Below are 25,564 nucleotides of genomic sequence, written 5' to 3' on the forward strand. Positions count from 1 at the left end.
AATATCTTCTTTGCCATGCGGGCAAAACAATGTAATGTTTAAAAACAAAACAGAAAATGTTTCATAATCTTTTTCCGAGTAGCATAGCTACATGTGTAAAATTGAGTTATACAAGAATCTGACGAAATGAAGTTATTTTCTACTATTAACACATGTCAATGTACGCCTGATTTCGGATCCATTATTCAGTTGCTCAAGCCTCTCAGATAAGTCAGATTTTGACAGATCGGTCAATTTTGTTATGGATCAAATACGAGAGCCCGGCTTTTTTATATTCAGAACCCCGCTCTGTGGTGGCCCTATACTATAGCCGGGCTATAGTGATTAGTCTGTTCGCCCGGAATAACGTGTACGGAGCATATATCTCTATCCTTAGCCCAATCTGGCTTACAACAACAAAGTGTCTTTGGGCAAAGAGTGTGCAGTGACATTGAAACAAAATCATGCACCAAAGATGAAGGTCATAGCAGACGTGTAAATTTCTTGTCAGGACGATATTCCCCCCTACCCCCTTAACTCAATCTATTTAATTTTTCTCACATGCAAAGAGCCTTTTTATGAAGGGTGTGCAGTTACTTGTACCGTGAACCCGTTTCCAGATCAAAGGTACCGGTCGAAGTGAAATTGAAAAATATGTTAAAAACCTTTTTCCATAACATATATATTCCCCCATGAGCCTCCTCTGGCTCATACTTCACCTAAAGAGTGCTTGTGTGTGCAATGACTTTGATTCAAGATTTAAGGTCAAAGGTTAAGGTAATAACAGATCTTTTTAGATCCAGTTCTGGACCATTTATTCTCTTCTATTTACCAAATCTTGCTAAGACTACCTTTAGGCAATGAGTGCACAGTACAGAGACCTTTACACAAGTGTCAATGTGGAAAGTTCGATGTCATATCAGACTTCTGTGTAAAATTCTTATCCACGCGGTATTTTTTTTCTCTTTGTTTTATCTGCCTTATTCTACACCCTTACATGTACAATGCCTTCATGATGTATGATACGTTCAGAAAAAAAATCAAGTTAGAGGTCAAGGTCAAGCAAAGTCCTCTTACTCTAATTTCGAGGCTCTTGGAAATAGTAAGAAATAAAATAAATTAATGTTGTGGCATTGAACAAATGCAAAGGTTTTGGATAAAACCATCTTCACAATTACATAAATCAGAAAAATGTAACTAACGCCCAATCCCCACCTCAAACCAAAGCAAGAAAAATATATTTCATCGCTGCTCTTAAGGTGATAGTGTTAAGAAATGAAGAAAAAAATTAATAGACATTGATATGAGCAACACTGCTCAAACAGGTAAGCTAAGATAATAACCGATACAATTGACAGAGTTAAGATTAGAATGGTAATGGCATGTCTGATATTAATACATTTTTAAAAAGTATTCCATGAAAACTCAGACTCTTTCATGTAAAGGTAAATATATTACCTTGATACCACGCTAGATCTGGTTAATCTTCTGCATGATGAATCTTTTGATAAAGTAAGAGTAATTGGCATCAAACACACATTTTCTGATTCGCACGCACACACATGCATAGTGCGAGTATAATCAACAATGCATATTCTTTTGATCTGTAGATTTTTTTCAGCACAAGAGGCCCATGGGCCACAAATCGCTCACCTGAACAATAGTCCTTGTATCATTTTATTTCGAAAGGGTTTATTATGAAGTGAACTCTGAATAAATATTGTAAAACTCATATATTTCAAGATTTTGCCATATATTAAACAATACATAAAAAGAAGAAACAATTTTATCTTTGGCATGTTTTTATTCATAGTTATTTTACACATCAACTGAGACTGAATTTTAAGCTCTAAAATACCCATTTGCAGTAAAAAAAAAAATCCAATTTCACTGAAAAAATTGAATTATATTCATTAAATAATTAAAAGATGGTATTGGCATCTGTTTTGTATTTCAATCATTAAAAGCTTCTTTATCGATTCATCAAATAAAAATATTGCAGGTGTGATGAGGACATTAGGCATGTTAGATTTTGCATTTTCATCGATCATCTGTCTTATAGACTAAACTCAAAAAACATGGAAAGTCTATATATAGTTGATAAAGTCTATCAATGATTCCTACTTTTTTTCCATATCTTTTGTTCCTTTATCTTTCCTAACTGTGTGTTTGTGAATCAAAACTTCGTAAAAACTAAGATCCACACCTTTTTGAAATTGTTTGAATTTATGATCTTTGATCCCGATCACTTGTATCCCGATATGTGAGTAATTGATGTCGGGATTGAAATTCCGAAAAAACAAAAAACTAGTCGATAAACATACACATGTGTAACCAGATAATTTAACGATGATAATCTTATCATGGAAATTTCTTTTTTCTTTTTTTAATACTTCATTTAATAAAACATGATTTAAACAATTTAGAATCTGCACTATCTCAGAATGATTGCACAGTAATCTCACAAACTGTAGCATTGTAATTCTTAAAAAGAAGAGTTTAAAACATTTTCCCATTATATAAGTCTATGTTAAACTTTGAACATATTTTGGAGCCGTATGTAGTATTAGTCCGGGGATCACGGTTTTCACAATTTAGAATCTACACTTTTAGGGTACTTGTATATTAATCTCACTAATTTTAGAACTGTAGTCCTTGAGAATACATTTTTAAAAACATTTCCCCCCATATATTTCTATGTTTAATTTGTCTTTTTTAATCAACTTTGAACCCCTCTTGAGACCCCAGTATTGACCCGGGGATCGCGATTTTTACAATTTAGAATCTTCACTATATATACAAGCTTTGGTGTAAATATTGGCATATCTGGTGTAGTGGTTCTTAAGAAGAAGATTTTTTAAGACACCCACCCAATTTTCGCAGTTTCGCAATTATCTCCCTTTTAAAAAGTGTTGTGACCTTTATTTTAACAATTTAGAATCCCCTTCTCATAAGGATGCTTTGTCTCAAGATTGGTTAAATTTGGCTCAGTGGTTCTAGAGAAGAAGTCAAAAATGTGAAAAGTTTACAGACGGACGGACAGACAGACGGACGGACGGACGGACGGACGGACGACGGACAACAGGTGATCAGAAAAGCTCACTTGAACCTTCGGTTCAGGTGAGCTAAAAAAGCAGATACATTGGGTTTTTAAAGATACTCAAGCGACCGCAAAAGAAAACATGCGATGGAGTTTCGATATGGATGCATATTATTTGGCTAACAAATCAGTCGTTACAGGAAGTTAACAAGACGCACATGTATCCTGATATCGTTTTTTAAGTTTTGATGATTTATTTCTCTAAAATTTTATTATTATTTTTTTTATTATATTTAATACTATTAATATTAATTATAAAAAAGTGCAATAAAATTCTTTTAAGTACAGTTTGTATAGACATGTAAACTTATTTAAAAAACAAAAACAAATATACTGAGTGATATAATACTATGCGGCACGCTCTCGGTATTAGAGGTGCATAAAATATGGAGATCCTTTAGTTAATGGGGTAGGAATAATGATTCCTTGATAAATAAAAATATTGCCGAATAAAATGTCACTATTCTGGCCTACGTCATGTTGTCAAACGTCTAATTTCAATAGTAAATATTTACATTCAGTGTATATGTCACCTATCTTTGCATTGGAAATCTGCGACGTTTAATTTCCTGCGACGTTCAATTTCCTTTGGATAGACTTGGATACACATGCGCAATGAGCACAAATATAAACGTCATCAGCCGGTTTTTTTTACCATCACATTAACCTTACATATTAACCAACTTCCTATGTACTGATGAAAAATAATCGATAAATAAATTCTATTTATCAATTGAAAAAACATGTTTTTCGACAAAAGTTTCTAGCACTATATTTTCAGTCGCGCAAGCGAACTAAATAAATGTTAGTATAGCTTTTCCATGTATGTTTCATGTCCCTTATTAAAAGCGCTTATAATGCATGGCTTTATAGCGACGATACACAAATATTTCATACTAATTGACATTGGAATGAATATAAATGTAAGCATTGAATGCTTATTTTTTAGATGGCATCGGCACTATAACCCACCAAGCGGTGCAGACAAATTATCATACTGTGCTAATGCATAATTTGTCTGAACCGCATGGTGTGTTATAGGACTGATGACATCCAAAAACAAGCATTCGATGCTTAAATGTAGCTTCACAATTTGAAACATTACTCTTAGAGGCCTAACAGTTGGCTAATAACTTCAGTTATTGAACGTTGATGATGAACATATTTTTTAATTAATTCATGATTTCTTTTCCAGCAGTGCAAATACATATTTATAAAAAAGCCTTGGGATGTATGTATATGTTGTTTTATGTTTTAATATCAATGTACCCAACATGGCTATAGAATAGATGAATGAATTAAAGTGCCGTAAATATTATGAAAACGCAATCAATTATTCTATTAATTCCCTTAAATGTTTAATATCCTTATAAAAGTCTTTTCTTGTTGATAATCGCACAATTTTACACTATAGAAATAATTAAAGCAAAAAATATAAGAGATCAACAAAAAGCAATGCACAAAATTACACAAGGAATTTTGGGGCAAAAGACAGAGGATGCATACAGAGATTCTCCGAGTAGGTGTGATCTAGAACTATAGTAGACGGAGTGTGATTAACGTAAAATGGCAATGCTCCTATCAGCTTTACTGTCAAAAATCAATGTGTTTTATCAGAAATTATCTACGACAACCGCGATCAAATTTCATTTTTTTTTCACAACAGATCTCTAGGATTCATGATCGTTACTAACGGTAAATATGATATAAACCATGAGATATTGTATAAAAATATTACATAAATCATCGTAAATTTCACTAGCTCTAGATTCTTTTAGACGTCCGTTATCATAACTTTGACAACGAAAATCATTGGATTTGATATCAAACCGAAAAACAAAAGAACATGATATCTTTGAAACATTCAATAAGAGTATAAATGATATCCAAAAAAGGTCACAAAATGTCACGAGCATACTTTCTAACACAGGACAGTCTATAGAAAAAAGATTAATGTTTCTAGCTATATAAAGACATGAACATGTAAACGCCGTGTAAGTGAATGGTTGATATTCGATATTCAGAGAGCAAAGTCGCTGGTGTAATGTATTCTTTTATCACCAACATAAGTAAGAGTATCGCACGGACCATCGTGTTAATGGCAGTTAATGGAAATGTCAGTCTTTGGATAGAGCACAGCAGATAAAACTTTGACAATATATAGATATTGGAAGGATATAAAGACAGTTTTGAAGGATTAATGTTACATGTACCTTCTTTATGTGGACCATTATGCACAAAAACGAATACCTATTACTATGCCCAAATTTGTATTGACCGGATAAGTATGGAACACCTACTCTATCTGATCACGGCCAACCTAACTTCATTTAATTTGATGCTTATATGTCATAATGTGGTTTTTTCATACCATTATGTGGTGTGACTTTGTCATTATGTGATGTGCTTATATCATTATGTTGTGCACTTGATATATCATTATGTAGTGTGCTTATATCATTATGCAGTGTGCTTACATCTTTATGTAGCTTGTAGTGTGCTTATATCATTATGTAGTGTGGGTGTGCTGATATCATTATATAGTGTGCTTATATCATTATGTAGTGTGCTGATATCATTATGTAGTGTGCTGATATCATTATGTAGCGTGCTTATATCATTATGTAGTGTGGGTGTGCTGATATCATTATATAGTGTGCTTATATCATTATGTAGTGTGCTGATATCATTATGTAGTGTGCTGATATCATTATGTAGCGTGCTTATATCATTATGTAGTGTGCATATCATTATGTAGTGTGCTTTTATTATTATGTAGTGTGCTTATTTCATTATCTAGTGTGCTTATTTCATTATGTAGTGGGCTTATATCATTATGTAGTGTGCTTATATTATAATGTAGTGTGGGTGTGCTGATATCATTATGTAGTGTGCTGATATCATTATATAGTGTGCTTATATCATTATGTAGTGTGCTGATATTATTATGTAGTCTGCTGAGATCATTATGTAGTGTGCTGAGAAAATTATGGAGTGTGCTGATATCATTATGTATTGTGCTGATATCATTATGTAGTGTGCTGATGTCATTATATAATACTGGTGTGCGTATATCATTATGTAGCATGTAGTGTGCTGATATCATTATGTAGTGTGCTGAGATCATTATGTAGTGTGCTGAGATCATTATGTAGTGTGCTTATATCATTATGTAGTGTGCTGATATCATTGTGTATAAAGTGTGCTGATATCATTTTGTATTGTGTTTGTATCATTATGTAGTATTGGTGTGCCGAAATTATTATGTTGTATGCTGATATCATTATGTAGTGTGCTGATATCATTATGTAGTGTGCTGATGTCATTATGTAGTGCACTGATATCTTTATGTTGTGTGCTGATATCATTATGTAGTGCACTGATATCTTTATGAAGTGTGCTGATATCATTATGTAGTGTGCTGATATCTATATGTAGTGTGCTGATATCATTATGTAGTGTGCTAACATCATTATGTAGTATAAAGTGTGCTGATAACATTATGTAGTGCGCTGATATTACTATAAAGTGTGCTTACATCATAATGTAGTCTATAGTGTGCTGATATTCTTATGTAGTGTGCTTAATTATTAGTATGCTGTGTGCTCAGTAAAACATTATGTAGTTTGCATATATCATTATAAAGTTTGCTTACATCATTATGTAGTATAAAGTGTGCTGATAACATTATGTAGTGTGCTGATATCATTGTAAAGTGTGCTAAAATGATTATGTAGTATAAAGTGTGCTGATATCGTTATGTAGTGTGCTTATATAATCATATAGTGTGCTTAATATATCAATATGTACTGTGCTTAATATATCATTAGTGTGCTTATAGTGTAAGGTAGTGTACAAAGAAGTGTGCTTTTGTCATTATAAAGTGTACAGTATATTTGTAATGATGTGATGTACAGATGTCATTTTCAGGTGTGTTTTGGGTTTTCCTGGAAATGAAATAATAAGATTCCATTATTTGCAGGTCAATGTATAGTTGAAAATAATAAAAAAATAATATCATTGAAAAGAGAATTAAGAGTAACTTTTGTTGTCAAAACTCTCCAATTCATGTATAGTTGTAAGCAGATCAGTCATCATGAAGCATTTAAATAAATGTAAACGTTGATTAATATGAAATCAAAGTAGAAAATAAGGACCAAATTAGATATTAAACTAATTTTTTTTTAACATTTCCTTCCAAGTAGTATTTTGTATTTCAGTATGAGTCGTTCACAAATCACAATTGTTTCTATAATTAAAATGCTTTACTTCTATGCTTACCAGGACATAACTGGCATTGAAACTTCAGTCAAACTTTAACAAATATATAAACATTAATACATTGATGACAGAAACAAGCAATAGCTGTGCTTTCTTATGTCGTATATTTTATTAGACTGAGCCAAAAAATATGACGTCATTCCAAAACAATAATCATAACACTGCTTGAACATCACATAAAGGGGTTTGCACAGCGTATGAATAGTTAAGTAACTATGTCTTTTTGATTACGTAAGGAATATGATATAAAGAGAAATGTATGTTACATCTATTTCGCAAGGCATTTATTTGTAAATGAACATCAATTATAAGCTAAGCAACAGTACATTACATGATGAAAAAAGTAAAGCACAAAAAAAAACCAAACAAAAAACAAAATTTAAAAAAAAAACCGAAATAACCCCCCCCCCCCCAAAAAAAAAAATACACCACATGACAATATCTCATTACATGACACAAGAACGCCTTATAATGATAAAAACTTATTATAAAATAATAAAAGAACTCCACACAATGACAAGAGCACACCAAATCACGATGAATCATGCAGAATGATCACATAAAAAGGTAATGAGCTGAATAAGAGAGCTATGCTTTCTTAATTTTTTTCTTTATGTCATATATTTTATCAGACTGAGCTGAAAAATATGACGTCATTGCAAGACAATCGTCATAACGATGCTTGAAACATGCAAAAGCACACAACATATTGATTTATAAAATCACAGAACAAACTCAGTTTAGACAACTCAATCGTTCCATGGATAAACATATACACGATTATGAAAAAAGAGTCGCTGGCTGAACAGTAAAACTACTCCTGCACAATCACAATTTTTTTTTATTGCGCGTGTTTTGCCATGGCTAAAAACCCTAGCTACATGTATCTAATGGCTCACAACGAGGCCCCGACAGCGATATCGGCCTGAGCTACCCAGGACGCTAATATTTCGGGGAGCAATACCAGCATCCCCTACAGCTATACGTCGTTTAACAGCAAATTAAAAGGACAGAGGATATAGAAAGAAATTGGTTTCTTCCTAGAATATTCTCTCTCTCTCTCTCTCTCTCTCTCTCTCTCTCTCTCTCTCTCTCTCTCTCTCTCTGATGTAAGAATTCATATGAATGCAAATAAATGACTTTGAAAACATACAATGCATCATAAAATTAAGTAAAAAATGTGGTTTCTTTCCATCAACGTAAATTAATTATTATTTAAAAAGCTATTCAAATGTATATAAAATGCATATAGATTACCTGATTTAAAATATGCTAACTCTGTATTTATGACCGCTCCCTATTATTGTTTGTTTTCTTTTTTTAAATGAAAATGTTTTATTACCTTAAGTTTAATGCTTTCGATGCCGTGTCTGTTTAAAAAAGGATAATTAATATTTCATTTTATTGCAATTTAGCTTTACAAAATCCGGGAAAACTTTTACCGGAACCTCCTTTATTGTTACACCTCGCTGGCCATCGAAAGGTGTTTCTGAACTGCTTTAGAAAGCAATTCATAGTGGAAAACCATTTGCTACAAGAAGGGATCCATCGGACCAGCATCGAAAGTGATTAACCACAGATAATAAAACCGTTATTAACAGGCATTGGCTACCTATTTCATCTGAATAAAGGGATGTATTGACTTATTTACACATAAAGAACAAGTCCGTGAAGAACTGTAAAGGTGTCTTTTTTAACTCTTGTAGGGCATAGTATCTGAAGTCATCGATAAATGAAACGAAATTAAAGAGCTGACACGAACCTATGTACCGTGACCAATGAATGATGATAAATCAATGACGTTTGTATAAGAGAGAGAGAGAGAGAGAAAGAGAGAGAGAGAGAGAGAGAGAGAGAGAGTCTTAAACTGAAATATTTCTGTCAAAAGAGAAAGTAAATAGAATAGAGCAAACTACAAGTCAATTTAAAACTTCGCACATCAATTTAAAAAATGTGTTTGTCATAGTTTCTTATTTTTTTGCAATACCGAAGTAAGCAGATTCACAAGTTACATGTAGAGATGGCGGTTAATATTAATTTTTTATGGCAAAAAACGAACGAAGGGGGTCTTAGATCGAACAATGCATTGAATAGATGAGATATGATTGAATGATAAAAAACCGACCAACATTGATTCAGCTTTGGTGTTCATTACCCGTTTACTTCAACTGTGTCTTGTCAGCATCTGTTTAAATTCCATTCAGTGCATGACGACATATTTAATTCTACAGTATATTTACATCTTTATCAACGTTTAACGTTGTCTAGTTCTTAACATTGCTCCATTCAAACAGATCTTTACGTAAAACAATACCACAACCTCCTACTATGACATTATACCTGTTTTCCCCGAATATGACCCAGAATATGACCTTCCCTACTAATTTACAAAAATATGCCCCCAAAAAGTTCTCTTATTAAAAATAAAAACTTGAATTGAAGGATTACCAATTACAGTACCCTTTTTAAGATGTTTGTTTCTTTCAACTAGAGTAATAAGAGATGCGAGTATTATGTTGAAGAAATAAGACTAGCTGACTTGCTGGGCACTTAAAGATAATAATAAATGATTTTTATATTTTTAAAAGGATCACCCTGCATATTTATGCATAGTTTCAGGAGAAGAAACCATATAAAGGGTGAAAGAAAGGGCACTTTGAATCAATCGATAGAATTAGTTCGGCATATCAGTACGACAGCCAATATACAAGTATATACATACGTATAGGACAGTCATGTATGTTATTATGTCATAAAATGGCCGATTTTAACCCCCTACTTATACGATAGTTTAAAAACTGAATAATGGTACAAATCGTCAGAGTACAATTGTATCATATGCAAAATATCTCTGCATTAGCTGATTTGCTCGGCACTTAAAGATAATAATAAATGATTTGCATATTTCTTAAATGATCACCCTGCATATTTATGCATAATATCAAGAGAAGAAAATCATCCAAAGATTTATCATCTCTCTAAAGGAAACTTAAACTCACTATTTGCAAGTTAAACGAAATCTGTATGCACACCTCTTAACTTTACTCGGTGCCAGAAAGAGGAATACTAAGTTAGCTTCATCACGCATTGCATTTATTATAATGAGCAAGTGGTAAATAAATTCATCACAAAAATTCTTTTCGTGCCATTCTTTAAAATATTCTCAAGAAAATATTAAAATTATCGGATAATCTTTTGTCTTCCTTTTTTTAAGAATGACATTTCGGGTATTATTAAATAAATAACTTTATCTTATTAAAAATGTAGCAACCGTTATGTACCAATTGAATTTGTTTGTTTTGTAGTAAACTATGTAGTTACATTTATAGTAAAGAGGTTAGGCATTGATTCATCAAAATTATTTTTAATTTGCACAGACCTATCGTTATTTTTTTCTGCAATAGAAAAAAAATTGTCATTATCAAAAGAGTACTTACCTAAAGGTAGGACCAAAAAGAAGGGAAACCAGCAAAGGAGGAAGACCCCGACTACGATTCCAAGCGTTTTAGCGGCCTTTTTCTGCCGACTGAATTTTATTAATCGCTCGGACATATTCTGTTTTGAGTTTCCGTTCAATATCGTGTTGCAACTCGACCGACCGGTGTGGATTCGTAACTTTACTTTTTTGGTGGATGACTTTCCCCAAGACATGGTGGTCTCCCCTTTCTGAAGATTTTTTGAGTGTTCGTTGACAGTTTTGAAGATGCGGCTGTATACGAAGACAATTATGAACAATGGGATATAAAATGATCCCGTCACTGAAAATAAAACGTACGCGGGCTCTCTGTTCACATGACAATTTTGAGCGCTTGCTAACTTCCGGTCATGTCGCCAACCAAACACCGGTCCGATAGAGATCGCAAGGGAGACAATCCACACAAGGGAAATAATCCAGCAAGCTCTCCTCTCGGACATGATAATTCCATGTTGGAGAGGTCGAGTTATTCCTATATAACGGTCAACGCTGATGACACACAGTGTTATTATGGAGCCAGTACACCACAACACATCCACCGACGTCCAGAAAATGCACAGGGTCGGACCAAAGGGCCAATATCCAAGAATATCCAACATCGCCGAAAATGGCAGAACTGACAACCCCAGCAGAAGGTCAGCACAGGCTAAATTCACAATAAAGTAATTTGTCGTGTGTCGCAAATTCTTGTAAATGGCCACAGAAAGTAACACTAACAGGTTTCCAAACACAGTCATGAATAATATACTGAAAAGCACAGTTCCCGTCGCAATGGCGTAAGGTAGAGAAAGTTCCCCTGAATGCGGGTTCTGTTCCGCTGTATCATTTGTGTCGTTCATGTTGAAGAATCAACAGTGGGTGAACTGCTGCTCACTGCAATAGTGAATACTGATCTGGCGGTGAAACCCTGTTGCCTTTATGAAACCGTTCGATGGCATAAGACTGCCGATAGAAATACATACCGTAAAGAGTTCTCGCCTATGGTCGATTTCATTTCCTCAATATCACAAGTCCAGCGATCTTCTCGAGTTGCAACGAAGAAAAAAATTAATAAAAGAGCGAGAAAATTCTGCACCCGTCATCACTAAAGTGTCACTGGCGAAAAACACACGGCAAGGTGCTGAAATATAATCAGAGAAGTATTAATTATGTGAAGTAGTGTCTCAAACAAAAAAAAAAAAAACGTTCACGAGTTTCTTAACACTTCCACTGGGCGTTACTGCGTTGTCTGGGTCCATACGCTAAAGCGAGATAATTATCGACTATCATTTTCTTTGCGTCATTATAATGTACAGTGTGTTTAATTGGAGCAACAGCAGCACTTCCTATTCACAGCGCGCTCATATCACCCTAGGAGACGGAGAGAGAGAGAGAGAGAGAGAGAGAGAGAGAGAGAGAGAGAGAGAGAGAGAGAGAGAGTGTGTGTGTGTGTGTGTGTTGTATTGGACATAGGTGGCATATCTCTTATCTTGAAATATCTACAAACTCAATTATTTATTCTTTTGACAGTCCGTGGTTTTATGTTATATTTTACAATCGGTGCAACGAATACAAGTTAACCCAAATAAAAGCCATTTAAACTTTTAATCTTTGGGGTGTCGTTTTTACTGCTGACATGCAATGCCTGTGTTTAAGTAACCACTTGAAGTTGGGGGAGCTTCTAAAAATCGTTTAAATAGCTGCATGGTGACACATGCTGATCTTAGGATCGCGGTCTCAAAGTGTCAGGGCGGCAGATGTGGGACTTGGGTCGTCCTGAATAATTTTTGTGCAATATCATTGTCAATGTCGTTAAAGATTAATCCATTAACATTAAGCACATAAAAACTGTATTCAAGAAACAAAAATAATACACCCTAAAGAGGTTCTAGTATAAGTGGCATATTGAGTGTCGTCCCCGTAACCAACTTTTCTTATACGAGTTAAATGCTATCATGAAATAAATTTTCGGAACCGCCATCGATGTGCAAAAACAATAATATAAATTGTTTAAGGTTCGTTTGTAAGACAATAAAGCGACTTGACAACTTACTATTTCAAATACGGATAAAACGCGTTCAAATGAATCTTGTATATATACAAGATATACCATACGAGATGGCATGTTCCCTCTTTTAATGATTTTGATAACGCAACATAAGCCTTATCAACTTTTCAATCTTTTGAATCAGGCCATCATTTTTTATCAGTATGATAAGTCATGTATAAGACAATTTTCTGACAACTAAGCTATTTTTTATCGGTATTTATCGGGACACTGGGTATATTATGTAATAGAAGGGGAAACACCGATTTCCATATGCATACTTAAAAAATGATTGATGTTGTTGTCAATTTGAATATGAAGGATAACCCACATTCAAAGGCTATCGTGTTTATGTTTTAAAAGAGATTACGAGATCACGTGACAATGGATATTTCTAAAGGTTCGTTTTAGAATAAATTCATTGATAAATATTTACATTTTCCAGTGTCTTTGCCTGTGATAACAATACGTATCGATTTTGTACTATATAACCCGTAACTTCAAATGACGCCAAATTGAGGCGCCAGCGGGGTTTGCTTATTCATATTTAAAAATCTAATCGTACGATGGCTTAAAATTGTATATATATATAAGTAATAAGGAATCATTTTTTGAATATTATGAGGTGGTCATTTCGGTCGGGGCGTGATCAAATCTATCATAAAGCATTTTGGGCTTTATTCGATTTGATCACGCCCCGACCAAAATTATCACCTCATAATACTCAAAGAATGATTCCTTATTTCTTAAGTATCTTGTGTTTGAGTATAAAAAAGGATTATTTAAACCAGCCCGGAAGTCTTCTACGTGTGTGATGAGATAAAATTTGACCAGGGAAACAAACATGCTGAGAGTATTGCATAAGCAATACACGTCCCCTACCGGTTTGTATTATTATATGAGAGCTTCGAAGCCTACAACTTTACAGAACTATTATAAACGAGATGTTATTATTTAATAAGATAACAGATATAAAAGAACAGAGGAAATCCAAACTATACAGTTGGTAATATTGAAATCAAATACAATGTGGGTAAAATACTACTCTTTATTTTATCTCCTGCATTTTCGCATTGCTGGTAGAAATTTTGAAAGCAATGTACTTTTATGCACAATATAATTTCTTACCTTCTTCTGGACCCCAAACCAAACCAAACAATTAAATAGCTCAACCCGATAACGAACCCGATTGTAAAAATACCCCCAAAAATACTGCCGATTAAATTTACAACACAACATTGCACAATTTTTCAGAACTTACAGTATCTGTTTGTTAGAAATGATAAAAGTAATGATACAAGTAACGCACGATATTATTACTGACCACATGCTGGCCTCGTTCATTTGATACACATCGAACCACGGTCGGATAACGAACCTAAACATTAAAAAAATGGAATTTAATGAATTCGTTTTATCGTATAAATGTCGACCAGACCCTACGAAAGTGTAAACTTGATCGGTGGAAATTTTGGACCTCTTCAACAAGTTTCATACATGTATGACAAGTATTCCTCAAACGCATAAAGAAAACAAAAGTGTGGAAAACTGATGTGGGACAGACAGAAGGACAGGCGGACTGACGGACGCAGAGGAAAAGCCAGTATAGGACAAATAACACCTAGATAGGTAACGTCCTTTTTAGTCATTGAACACAAAATACTTGTTTGATGGAGAGAGAGAGAGAGAGAGAGAGAGAGAGAGAGAGAGAGAGAGAGAGAGAGTTAATGCATACATTCATCGAACAAAAATTGTATAAAGTTCAAATTATTTTATACAATGATAACATGTGTACTTAAACTGCACATGCACTTCCTATGGACTTCAATGTAAAATACAAGATGCATTCAAATGCTTTAGGTTTTCATAATGATCGCCATTTTTATACCTTTATAAACAAAAGAGTTGCACTAATGCCTTATTGTATTGGTGATTAAAGAATATTGAATATTTATGAGAACAAAAATAATTAAATAGGTTAGCTATTGGTCACATAGCGTACAGTATATAAGAGTGGGCGTAAGATTTCGACGCTGATGTAATTAGAATTAGAAATTAGAAAAGTTAAAATTTTCACTATTCACTTTTTATTCTTTTTTTAGGTTAACGGAATATATTTACCTCTACCGAGTATGATTCCCTCTATTTCTTTCGAAAACTTATAGTAAATTCATAGCTTTATAGAAACAGCCAGACTGAAATCTACACGCGCCCGTTTATCGATTGGTCGAAGCCTCTTGCGAAAAATCATGGACTGCACGAAATAAGTATGGAGATGTCAGACTCAAATTCCCATAGGAGATGATTTGGCTGTTTCCTAAGCTAACCTACTGATGCACATTAGGAGTAATTTAGTGAATTTGTCTTCCTTTTTATAATAAATGTATTAATTTGTTGAAGGAAAGGTGTACAAAACAAACAATAAATTGCTTTCTTTGATGACTCATGCAGGTTCTGAAGGTAGAGATCAAGGCAGAAATAAATGACATGCAAACGCGTAAATAAAAAAAAATAAGATGATTGGTGCTTAAGAGTTTCAAAAGCATGGATGTTAAAAGGAAATAACAATAGACATATTTTAATGGTGAATTGATATAATTATCTGTAACATTTTTGAAATCTTTTACAGGTTATATTTAAAAATGTTTTTTGTGTATTTTTCTTGGAGCGGAACAACCTATTTACCAGTATTGAATGGGCAATCACTTTCTCTCAACAAAACATTGGCATCGACGTTCTATATTTTGATAGCATTAAAGCATACTTTTCTTAGAATCAAGGGGAAAGAAAATGACATATTATATGTTCTGCTCCGCTAGTTTCTGCGATGATCGATTAAATTGGATCCCCTCCATTGAGTATCACACAATGGGAACACGGTAAAAAGCGAACTAAAATACACCACAGAGTGCGGGCTGTTTCGTTCCTGCAATGCTATTATATGGTTTCCAGTCGCTCTGACATACGCCATCACCCTGACACAAAATTTATTTAAAATGACGTACGTTGCTTATCATGGGTTGCGCTAAATTGAAATTTATTAAAATTACAAAGGAAATTGCGAAACTCTAACCAAATTTGGCAAACTTGAACATCCCTTCGACACCCAACCCCCTTGGAAAATCGTAATGCGAAACATCGTTTAAATTTGTACGTTTACGTGTCGTAACGGCGAGAATTTGATCTATTATACGTGCTGTTTTGGTTTTTGCAATGGTTCTATCCGGACACCATATATGCCCTCATGTAAGAAGAAAGAGAGCTATATTGTATATTGCGAGCTGAATCTTCGGGTTACATACTCCTATGATAGCTTGTTTTTATTCGTATTAATATGATTCCCTTATATATTTGGGCTCAAATTCTTCAGGAACTTTTGTCAACTGCATGTTCATAAAGAACAAGATGCAGATTTAACCTAATTTGGCCGGCTTATTATGTTCAACAGTTACACGTTTTTGAACTGCATTGCAATTAACATCTTTGATATGATAGCAATTTCAAAGATGTACTACATGTACATTTGGAAATCATTACCTATGCATTGTTTAAATACATCTTAAAAGTATTCATTATTTAATGTAAATGAGATATTTTCTTTTATCTTTGTGGGTCAAGAGTTTTAAGTCGTTTGTGGGAGGAAGCGGATTGAACAGAAAACATTCATCTTTGCTAGCCAAGGGTTTTTCGGTCCACTCCACTCGCTGTGAGGAGCAGTGCGGATCAGAAACCCCTGATGTAGAAGATGAAAAACCCTAGGCTTGCATAGATATATTTATGTTTCATCTTCACAGATATGCAAATGTTTATGTAACAAAACTGCTGAACTGGAGAAAGCGATGCCTCGTTCACGATTGAAAGTAAATTTATGTGCATACGGATGAGATATCTAATAGAGATCTTGCTGTCAAGAACAACAACAAACTTTTTGAGGCCCTTCTGTTGATGGATCGGCGGCGTTGGAACTCTAGCAGGTGAAAAGAAAAACTAAGTTTTGAAAACTGATAATTTCTATGTTATCTAATAGGATTGAATTAAGTGAAACAGATAATTATCTATAATTATGTTAAGTTCATGTACACTTAAAGGGACCTAGACACAATTTGAGACACGAATTTAAATTTCATAATTTATATGTATAAAATGGTTTACTTGTGCATTTTGAATGATTGTCCAACATTTGAATGTTATAAGTTATAAGAAATGTACAGAAGTTAAAATTCATTGTTATATGTAAACAAAGCGTTTAAGTCTTATATTTATTTACAAATAATGTAAAGATGTAAAGTAAGGAAAAACCTTTCTTTGACAAAATTACTCGTGACAAACAAGATAAGTTGAATAAACATTAAAACATACATGTATACCAATAAAAAATTTATGTAAATCAATAACGAAACTTGAGCCTTGTTTACAAGAACAAGATATTCAAACTCTGTATCTTGCTTGTAGCTCAATATTTGACTTTCAAATTTTAATGAAGTATTGAAAAACACCATATTAACCATTCTAAACATTAAAAATGGAAAAATGAAATTTAGAATTTGGAGTGCAAATTCTGTGTAGGTCCCTTTAACCGGAAGACGATACCATGCGTAAAACAAATGACAAAATTCTCCACTTGCGTGCGTTTTCTATCCTTTTCTTGTTCGGCAAACACCGGTAATTTCAGCGTTCGGAGATATCCTATGAAGATTATGTTCTACGGCAAAACATTTTTAAGCAACCTCAAAACTTGGAACGGGGAGTACCAAGGTGAGTAACCGTTTAAAGGAAGGTATAGTAGTTATGGATTTAAATGCGTTTTGTTCAGAACTCATTGGATTAGTTTCTTGTACTTGACTGCTTGTATTGATGGAATTTAGACTTGAGTCAGAAAAGGACAAAATTTTATACCAGTTGTAAAAAAGGAAAAGCTGTACTGTCTTTTTTGTTATCAGTTCACAAACGTCAGACTTCTGTTTAAAAATCATTTTGAAAATATCTATGCGTTCACACTGGAAAAAAAACAATGTTCATGAAATCTTCAAAAGTAAAAACATTGAAATTGTAGATTAGACTGGTACAGAAATTTTAAATTTTATGAATTTTGAAGCCAAACATAATGGAACTCTATTCAACACATTTTATTAGTCCCTTACTGGTTTCATCGGAGGGTACTATAGCTTTCCTCTGCGTCCGTCGGTCCGTCCGTCTGTCTGTCCCACTTCAATTTTCCAACACTTTTTTTTATTTATGCGTTTGAGGAATAATATGAAATTTGCTGAACAGCTTCAAAATGTCAAACTAAAGATCAAGTTTACACTTTTGTAGCAGCGTCTGGTTGACATATTTTCGAGAAAATTATTTTTTTATGTTCCAATCTTTTAATGTTCGGGTTCGTTATCGAGTTCAATGAGTATTGAATAAACGAGGAGAGTATGTTGTCAGTAATAATATCGTTCATTACTTATACCATTCCTTGTATTGTTTTTAACAAACAAATAAGTTCTGTAAAATAGTGTCAAGCATTGTGTAGTAAAAACCGACAGGGTTTTTTGTATTACATGTATTACAATCGTGTTCGTTATTGGCTTGGTCTGTTGATTCGGGGTAAAGAAGACGGTAAGAAATGATATTCTGCATAACAGTGCATCGTTTTAACCGGTAGGGGACGTGTATTGCTTATGCAATACTCTCACAATGCTTGTTGTGATTGATTTTTTTTTTCGATTGAGATTTTCCGCAAAGTGAACATGTAGGACTTACAGAAAATGCGAGCTTTACGATCATTTCCTGTTGTATGAAATTGAAAAGCTAACATATTTCAATTTCCCAACCTATGAAGATACTAATAAAAGAAAATTAACAACTGCGATAAAAAGACGTAAAAGATAAACATCTTTAATTTCCCTAAAAAGTTTATCTGCCAGGTGGATTGAAACCCTTTATAATACAGATAAAGATGTTTTGAATTATTCGTAGTTTTTACCAAATTCCAAAGCTTATCTTCTCTTCACGATCAATATTAATTATATATTTTCTGTATGATCAAAATTTTTTACAGCATCATGGAGATACAACGCAACATAAGCATTGATTAGTGTTATTTTGCGGAAAGAAAAGGGTTGTTACATGCCCATTTACTCAGCATTGATTAAAACTGTAGCAAAAGTATAAAGTTAGCTCTATCTCTGCGCCAGCTTGTGGGAATTATTAACACCCTCTAGACAATGCATGTTGAAGAACATGCAAGATTCTCTCATCACTCATCTTGTACTATGTTTAATTCTTTTTTCAATTTAGTGGCGCATTTTTGTTCGATAACATTAAATCATAATATATAGTTTCGTTATCTTTTCTTTCCGAAATTGTCATTCTATTACGATTTTTCTTTCATTTAAAGGGGCATAGTCACGGTATAGTCATAGTTTTGGTCAAATTCGATTTTTCTGGTTTTAGTATTTACAAAGCTTTAGGAATGCATTTTTAATGATCAGAGTCAGTCGTAGAGTTATAAGCAAGACACACGACTCAAAATTCTTTGTCATGTAAACAAAGCTCGTGCACTGTTTTTGTTTACACAGGTTCAATATACAAGTAAATATAGTTTTCAACCTGTTTTGTCTATGTTGTAATTCATTTTGAGCATAAATAAACAGTTCATAGCGTATAACGCATTCATTTTAGATCCTAAACTGAATTTTTAACATTTCAACATTCAAAATGTAAACTAAAGCTTTCTATACGTAGCAAAGAGTTGTAAGCTCTGTAACTCGCTTAAAACTCAATGAATGACACCCTAGTTTTGGTTTCCTATTAAAAACGCCTTACTGAAGCATTGTAAACATTAAACTCGGGAAACTAATATTTGACCAAAATCGTAACCAAGCCCCTTTAAGGGTCTGGGATTTTTTTACGGGAGTAGAGGGGTAGCGTTTTCGGAATGGGTAGGCCTTAAAGGATATTATCTTTTAAAAATAGATTTGATATAGTATATATGTCGAATCTACTGACAAATCATTGACCAACTAAAGGTATGGAAAAATCACATATGATTTGTAATAAGGATTTAGGGGTTTAGAAATAAAAATTCAGGCGCTGGGTTCTGGGTTTTTTTTTCTCTGTTGAATTGAAATAGAACTTTTATCACTTGACACCGATGTGGCCAGTTACGACTGACGCTGGCAGGCTACGTCATTGTGGCGGTTCAAATGTCCAGTGGACGAGCCCAGCTTAATGACGTCTACTTATGTTTTTTTAAGGATCGATTTTCGGGAGCCATATACATTTTGAATAAGCTATTAAGGTACAACTGTATATGATCAGTATGCTGTTCATTCACTTGTGTTTGTTGAATCAGCTATTCAGGTACAACTGTATATAATCAATATGCTGTTCATTCATTTGTGTTTGTTGAATAAGCTATTTAAGTATAACTGTACATGTATATAATCAGTAAGCTGTTCACTAATTTGTGTTTGTTGAATAAGCTACTCAAGTACAACTGTATATAATCAGTATGCTGTTCATTCGTTTGTGTTTGTTTCTTTAGAAAATGAAGTTAATTATTGACTTCTTGTGGACGCAATTCTAACTTTTCATTTAACAAACATTTACAGAGGCATTCAACATTCCGCAACCTGTATGATTTGTTTACAAATAGATTTTATAATCAAATTCCACGATGCAGGAAGTAAGAATAAAACAGTGAGATAACGTGTGGCTCATGCTTATCTAAAGGGGTGTGACTGAGTTTATGAAAAATTTCAAAAATATTGCATTGAATGCCAGGGATAATTTTTTTAGCAATAAACAAATCAAGAACGTGAAACATGTTTTACGATTACATGCCTTCAAGTCAGGTTTCCATCACATGGTAAATTTAAATGAGAAATTGTTTTTAATGATAACATTTACTACAATATACATGTATTTTATCTTTTCTTTTTTTTCTGGAAAAATAGCGTATCTTTAACTGTAGTGATTGGATCCTTTGGTTTCTAGGCTCTAACATTAATCAGGTTTAAAAATCGATTTGAGGAAAGTCATGAGACACACTTCAACCAAGACGCCATATGTTGATTACTATTTATGTTGAAATTTAGATTTGGCCGCATGTAGCACAAATTAAACGTTTGAAAATGGCTGAAGTTTTATATTCTTAATCTTGTGGAATCGTAAACCGAAAAAAATGGTTTAAGGGGAAAGTGTTGATCCATATGTTAAATTAGATAGAAAATTAATACAGAAATAAAAATAAACCATGCTATGTTTATTTTTAGTTTTTCTTATTGAAATTGAACGCTTTTACATATCATATCCTGTAGAAGCTTCCTTCACTTAACACGGATACTGGCTTTTAAAGGGTAGTAATCAGTCTCTTTTCATAATAATAAGTTAACTATGAGTTCCTCAGCTATCTAGTTACTGCCAATACGCTTCTCACTAACTACAAGTATATGGCAAATTATATCTGGGCTCTACAGCAGGACTCCACATAAATCCTACTCTATACGTTATTAATATCGATAACAACACACATATATCACAATATACTCGGGGGCACACTTCAATTTGGTTGTTTAGACAACAAGATATGAAATAATTTATTATTGTTCGATTGAAAATAACTCTCTCTTGTATAATTTGAATATTCTGAGCATGTACACGTGATTATAATTTTTTTGATATTTTATTCATGTGCATCGGATCCAAACCGAAGTTTCAAGTATGACTGGTAACTATTTTCCTTATCGCATGCAAGCAACACTATAAAAATTCTTCTTTAGTTTTAGCACAAGTCCTACTTTCCACGTACCCAATATTCCTGCTAATGAAGACTCTAAGAGGCTCAAGAGAAATTGACTTGTGATTTGGCGAACATGCAAGATAATGGATTTGGGTTGTCTCTCTGTACAAATACCAACTGCAGTGAGATCATAATACAACGCGCTCAAATGTTCGTGGATTTTGTTCTCGTAGACGTTTGTATTACACGTGGATGCAATGCTAACCGACTACATAGTGCAATGCCTGCTTCACAAACGTGCTATCACTGAGCTCGATTTTATTATATGAACAGATATACAGTTAATTAAGTAACAGCAGTAATTATGATATCAAGAATTGACCGAGTGATCGATGTTACCCGAAAACATACTGAATTCTTTCTTGAACTGTTGAACGTTGCATATCTAACAAATAATTTCCACTATGTACATGTACAAAGCAAGTCGGCTTGAAGTTCGATAGAAAACATCAATAAAGACTCGTTAAGTCTCGAATCATTATGTATTTGACTGCAAGTGCTCTCTCTCTCTCTCTCTCTCTCTCTCTCTCTCTCTCTCTCTCTCTCTCTTCCGTGGGCAGAATATTTTATCGTTAACATTATTCATAATTACTGCGAAGAACAAACAAACTGACAAAGATCTAATTTTTACGCAACCCTGAAGTGGGTGGCAGACAAATTTTTTCGATCAAAAACAGCGACTTACAGATTAAAATGATCGGAGCAAACTAGGAGCCTTCACGTACAATAAGATGTTATATCGCTTTTATGAAATATTTGCCTGACATTTCATACCCTCTTTCCCTTACTTTTCGTCAGTTTAAGTTCTGCACAGCCCAGATACATTCTTTACAAGCAACTATGCTTATTTCAACTTTTAAAATGAACATGTACATACCTTCAGTCAATACGATATTTTCTTCCTGTAAAACCAGTAGATATCAGAAGAATATTCGTTAATTCAACTAAAGGATGAAATTAAGCAGTGACACACCCTGAGTCTCGATTTTGTGTGTGTGTTCCTTATTCCTAGTCCCTCAAACAGAGAATCGACAAGTACCTTAACAATGTGCTAATTTGTATGAAATGTTTCTAATAGCTACTGTGCATCACTATAAATGATGCAATATACGTTCCCAAAAATGCATAATGAGAATTTTATAAGTAATTATATAAAAACAGTGACTCACTGCTGGAGCTAGAAATTCACGTAGTAATGTGACAATTAAAGACATCTGTCATCTACAAGTGTTTGAAAGAACGTTGATCTGCGGGCAATAGAGAGTCTATGTTCTTCGCAGATAAAAAAAAAATCAGAAAAATAAGTAGGAAAAATGGTCATGCAATGACACAACTTTCTAGATCACTTGTAACTTCAAAACGAGACAAACTCAAATAGATTACATAGTATCACATGTACTTAGTCTACAGAATCCAACAAAATATGTATTGATAACATAAAAATCATAATATTGCAACTGATATGAAAAGAGGAGACAAATTGCTACAAAACGGTTTTGTGCTTACCACAACAAAAATCATATCTTTAAACATTATGTTGTTATTCGGTGGATTCGTTTCCTGTGATAAATGCTAGAAATGACACATGAGAGACACTGATGCTGGTATTCATGTATACAGTTCTAACATTGTCTCTGTATGAGCCCATTTTTTTCTCGACCACTCGGATGTCTTTGGCTTCTAATTAGTCTGCTTTGAGTTTGAAAATGGGCCTATGCTGTCAAACGATCATAAAACCAATATCATTTTCCATAATATTAAACGTTCTTCTACGCAAATAACAAATTCAATATGACAAGCAGACATCTGGTCCTGAGCATGTATATTTGTGGTAAAGACCTTGTAAGTTGTCTGAACTTGTGTCCTAGCCATTTGTGTGTGTGTGTGTGTGTGTGTGTGTGTGTGTGTGTGTGTGTGGTACACAAAATAAAATATGTTCAAATCAAATCAAATCAAATTTTCCATACCACTGTTATTTCCGGTGATCATACACTAACTGAAACCATTGTTTTATTCCTGTTGTAATTAGTAATTACTGTGTGACGAGTTGTTTTTGAAATAATTAATAACAGGTTAGATATCATATAAAAGGAAAGTAAATGCATAAAGGAAAATACGGCGATTGTATTTATGTTTAGGCTAATTGATTATCAACAACATACTTAGTTTATTTTTGAAATAAAAAATGTTAATTAAGAGGTTGTTTTATTAAATCCTGTTTATTAATTTGAAAAGATTTCCAACACATAGTTTTATGTGTCACATGAATGCCTTACTAACAAACTATTTCATAAATCATTTCATTTTGGCAAAAGTATACAAAAACAGTTCCCTCAGAAATATTCATAGCATGTAATGACTGTTGAACAGTTGGCAGTATGTATAACTAGGCTAACAACTGAACTGAATCAAAGTTCTAAGTGTTCTACCATTTATTTAATGAAATGAAGACAATCATTTTCTTGTCATAGCCTAATCACACTTTGCGAAAAATGTTTTCCTTTGTGGGACAGCACAGAGGTCTAAAGGGAAAAACCTACCTTCCCATTCTTAATGCTATCAAATATTTGGGCATTGTAAGATGAAATCTCTTCGAATTGATGAATTCCTTCAATGTGTGAGTTACTCCATTCTATGGCAAGCAAAATACACTGAAACAGATTTTTAATGTCAAATAACGTAGTTACACAGTTTTGAATTACAAAAGGTATTGTAAAAATCTATAGGTTTTCCCAAGATGGGCGTCAAGGAACATAAATTTTGTAAAGTGTTGTTAGGTATGTCGAGGAGGCTGATTTCCATCATATTCTTAAAAACGATTTTGCAATCTTGACCGCTTGCTTCGACACAAGACCTGGACTTAAGACGTCAACACTGTTCCGGATAATAGTGCCAGTGGCAAGGTGGAATTTTCGCACCCGTCTAAGCTGCATGTATCGACAATTTCAAATATGCCATATAAAAGATGAGCCATTGCTTATAATTAAGAAATGAAATCAATGTCTACCCAAGTTATGCAAGTATAACCTGGGATTGGACAGTTTACGTTTTATAATCCACAAAGCGGATTACACATGTATTAAAAAAGCGTAAATTGACTAAAATAACTTTGGTTGATATTGAGTTCATAACTTACATGTATAATTTAATTTCCTGTGATTTAATGTACAAATTGAGTGTGTTTTACTTCTAAAAATAATATTAATCTGTTTAAAATTCAAGCGTAACGTCAAGCGGATTAGTACGTTTTTGGCGTTGGTTCTTTGTGACGTGTAAACCAGGTTATACAAATTTAACTTAATTTTTCTATCCAATCAAATGCCACGTTACAACCAGTATTAAATATATAAATGTAGGATCTCTCTTGATTTGCGATGAAATATGGTTTTTATCCAACGACTTGTGTGTTTTCTATCCTCGAACCTTGCCGAGGGGATAGAAAACACACAACAAGTTGGATAAAAATTATATACCATTGCAAATCATGAGAGATTCTTTTCATCGCATGTTTTACAACAATTTAAACCTCAATTTTTTTTTAAACTCAATCTTTCTGTAAACATTATAGTTGTAAGCCGCGGAACACATTCACTACAAGACGTCAACAACTTTATGCATGTAAAAAAAGTTCCTTAAAGATTAACATTTTTTTTTCTGGTATATTTTTATCAATATAAAAAAAAAAATGAAACAATTTTAAATAATGACGTCACGTGGCGTAAGAACACACAGTGGAATATAAAAAATTTATCCCATGATTGATACCCACCGTATATTGACATAGACATGTGATAAAAATCGTTAAATGATTGAAACGAAACAATATAAGGGACGAAATAAAAAGTAAATGTGAAAAGTAGATAAAATAAATAATTTCACAAGGAGTTTATAACTATCTTTTGTTATCATTGT

General features: G+C 33.4%; 1 protein-coding gene across 3 annotated transcripts in view; it reads right to left on the reverse strand.

The window, feature by feature from the left end:
• The window catches only part of LOC105347492 (alpha-1A adrenergic receptor-like), a 68,613-nt gene extending 45,906 nt beyond the window's left edge, over window positions 1-22,707 (reverse strand). Inside the window, exons 1-2 of one of the 3 annotated variants that reach the window (XM_066068725.1) lie at window positions 22,530-22,707; window positions 10,798-11,955 (exon numbers count right to left, since the gene is read on the reverse strand). In XM_066068725.1, the coding sequence (XP_065924797.1) occupies window positions 10,798-11,674 (877 nt within the window). In that variant the 5' untranslated portion in view covers window positions 11,675-11,955; window positions 22,530-22,707. Of the gene's footprint in view, window positions 1-10,797; window positions 12,197-22,529 lie in introns of those variants that run through there. The other 2 variants (XM_066068724.1, XM_066068726.1) reach the window with 2 other exon arrangements.
• Between the last annotated feature and the right edge of the window lie 2,857 nt (window positions 22,708-25,564).

This window comes from Magallana gigas, chromosome 8 (assembly GCF_963853765.1).
Source record: "Magallana gigas chromosome 8, xbMagGiga1.1, whole genome shotgun sequence".
NCBI classification, from domain to species: Eukaryota; Metazoa; Mollusca; class Bivalvia; order Ostreida; family Ostreidae; genus Magallana; species Magallana gigas.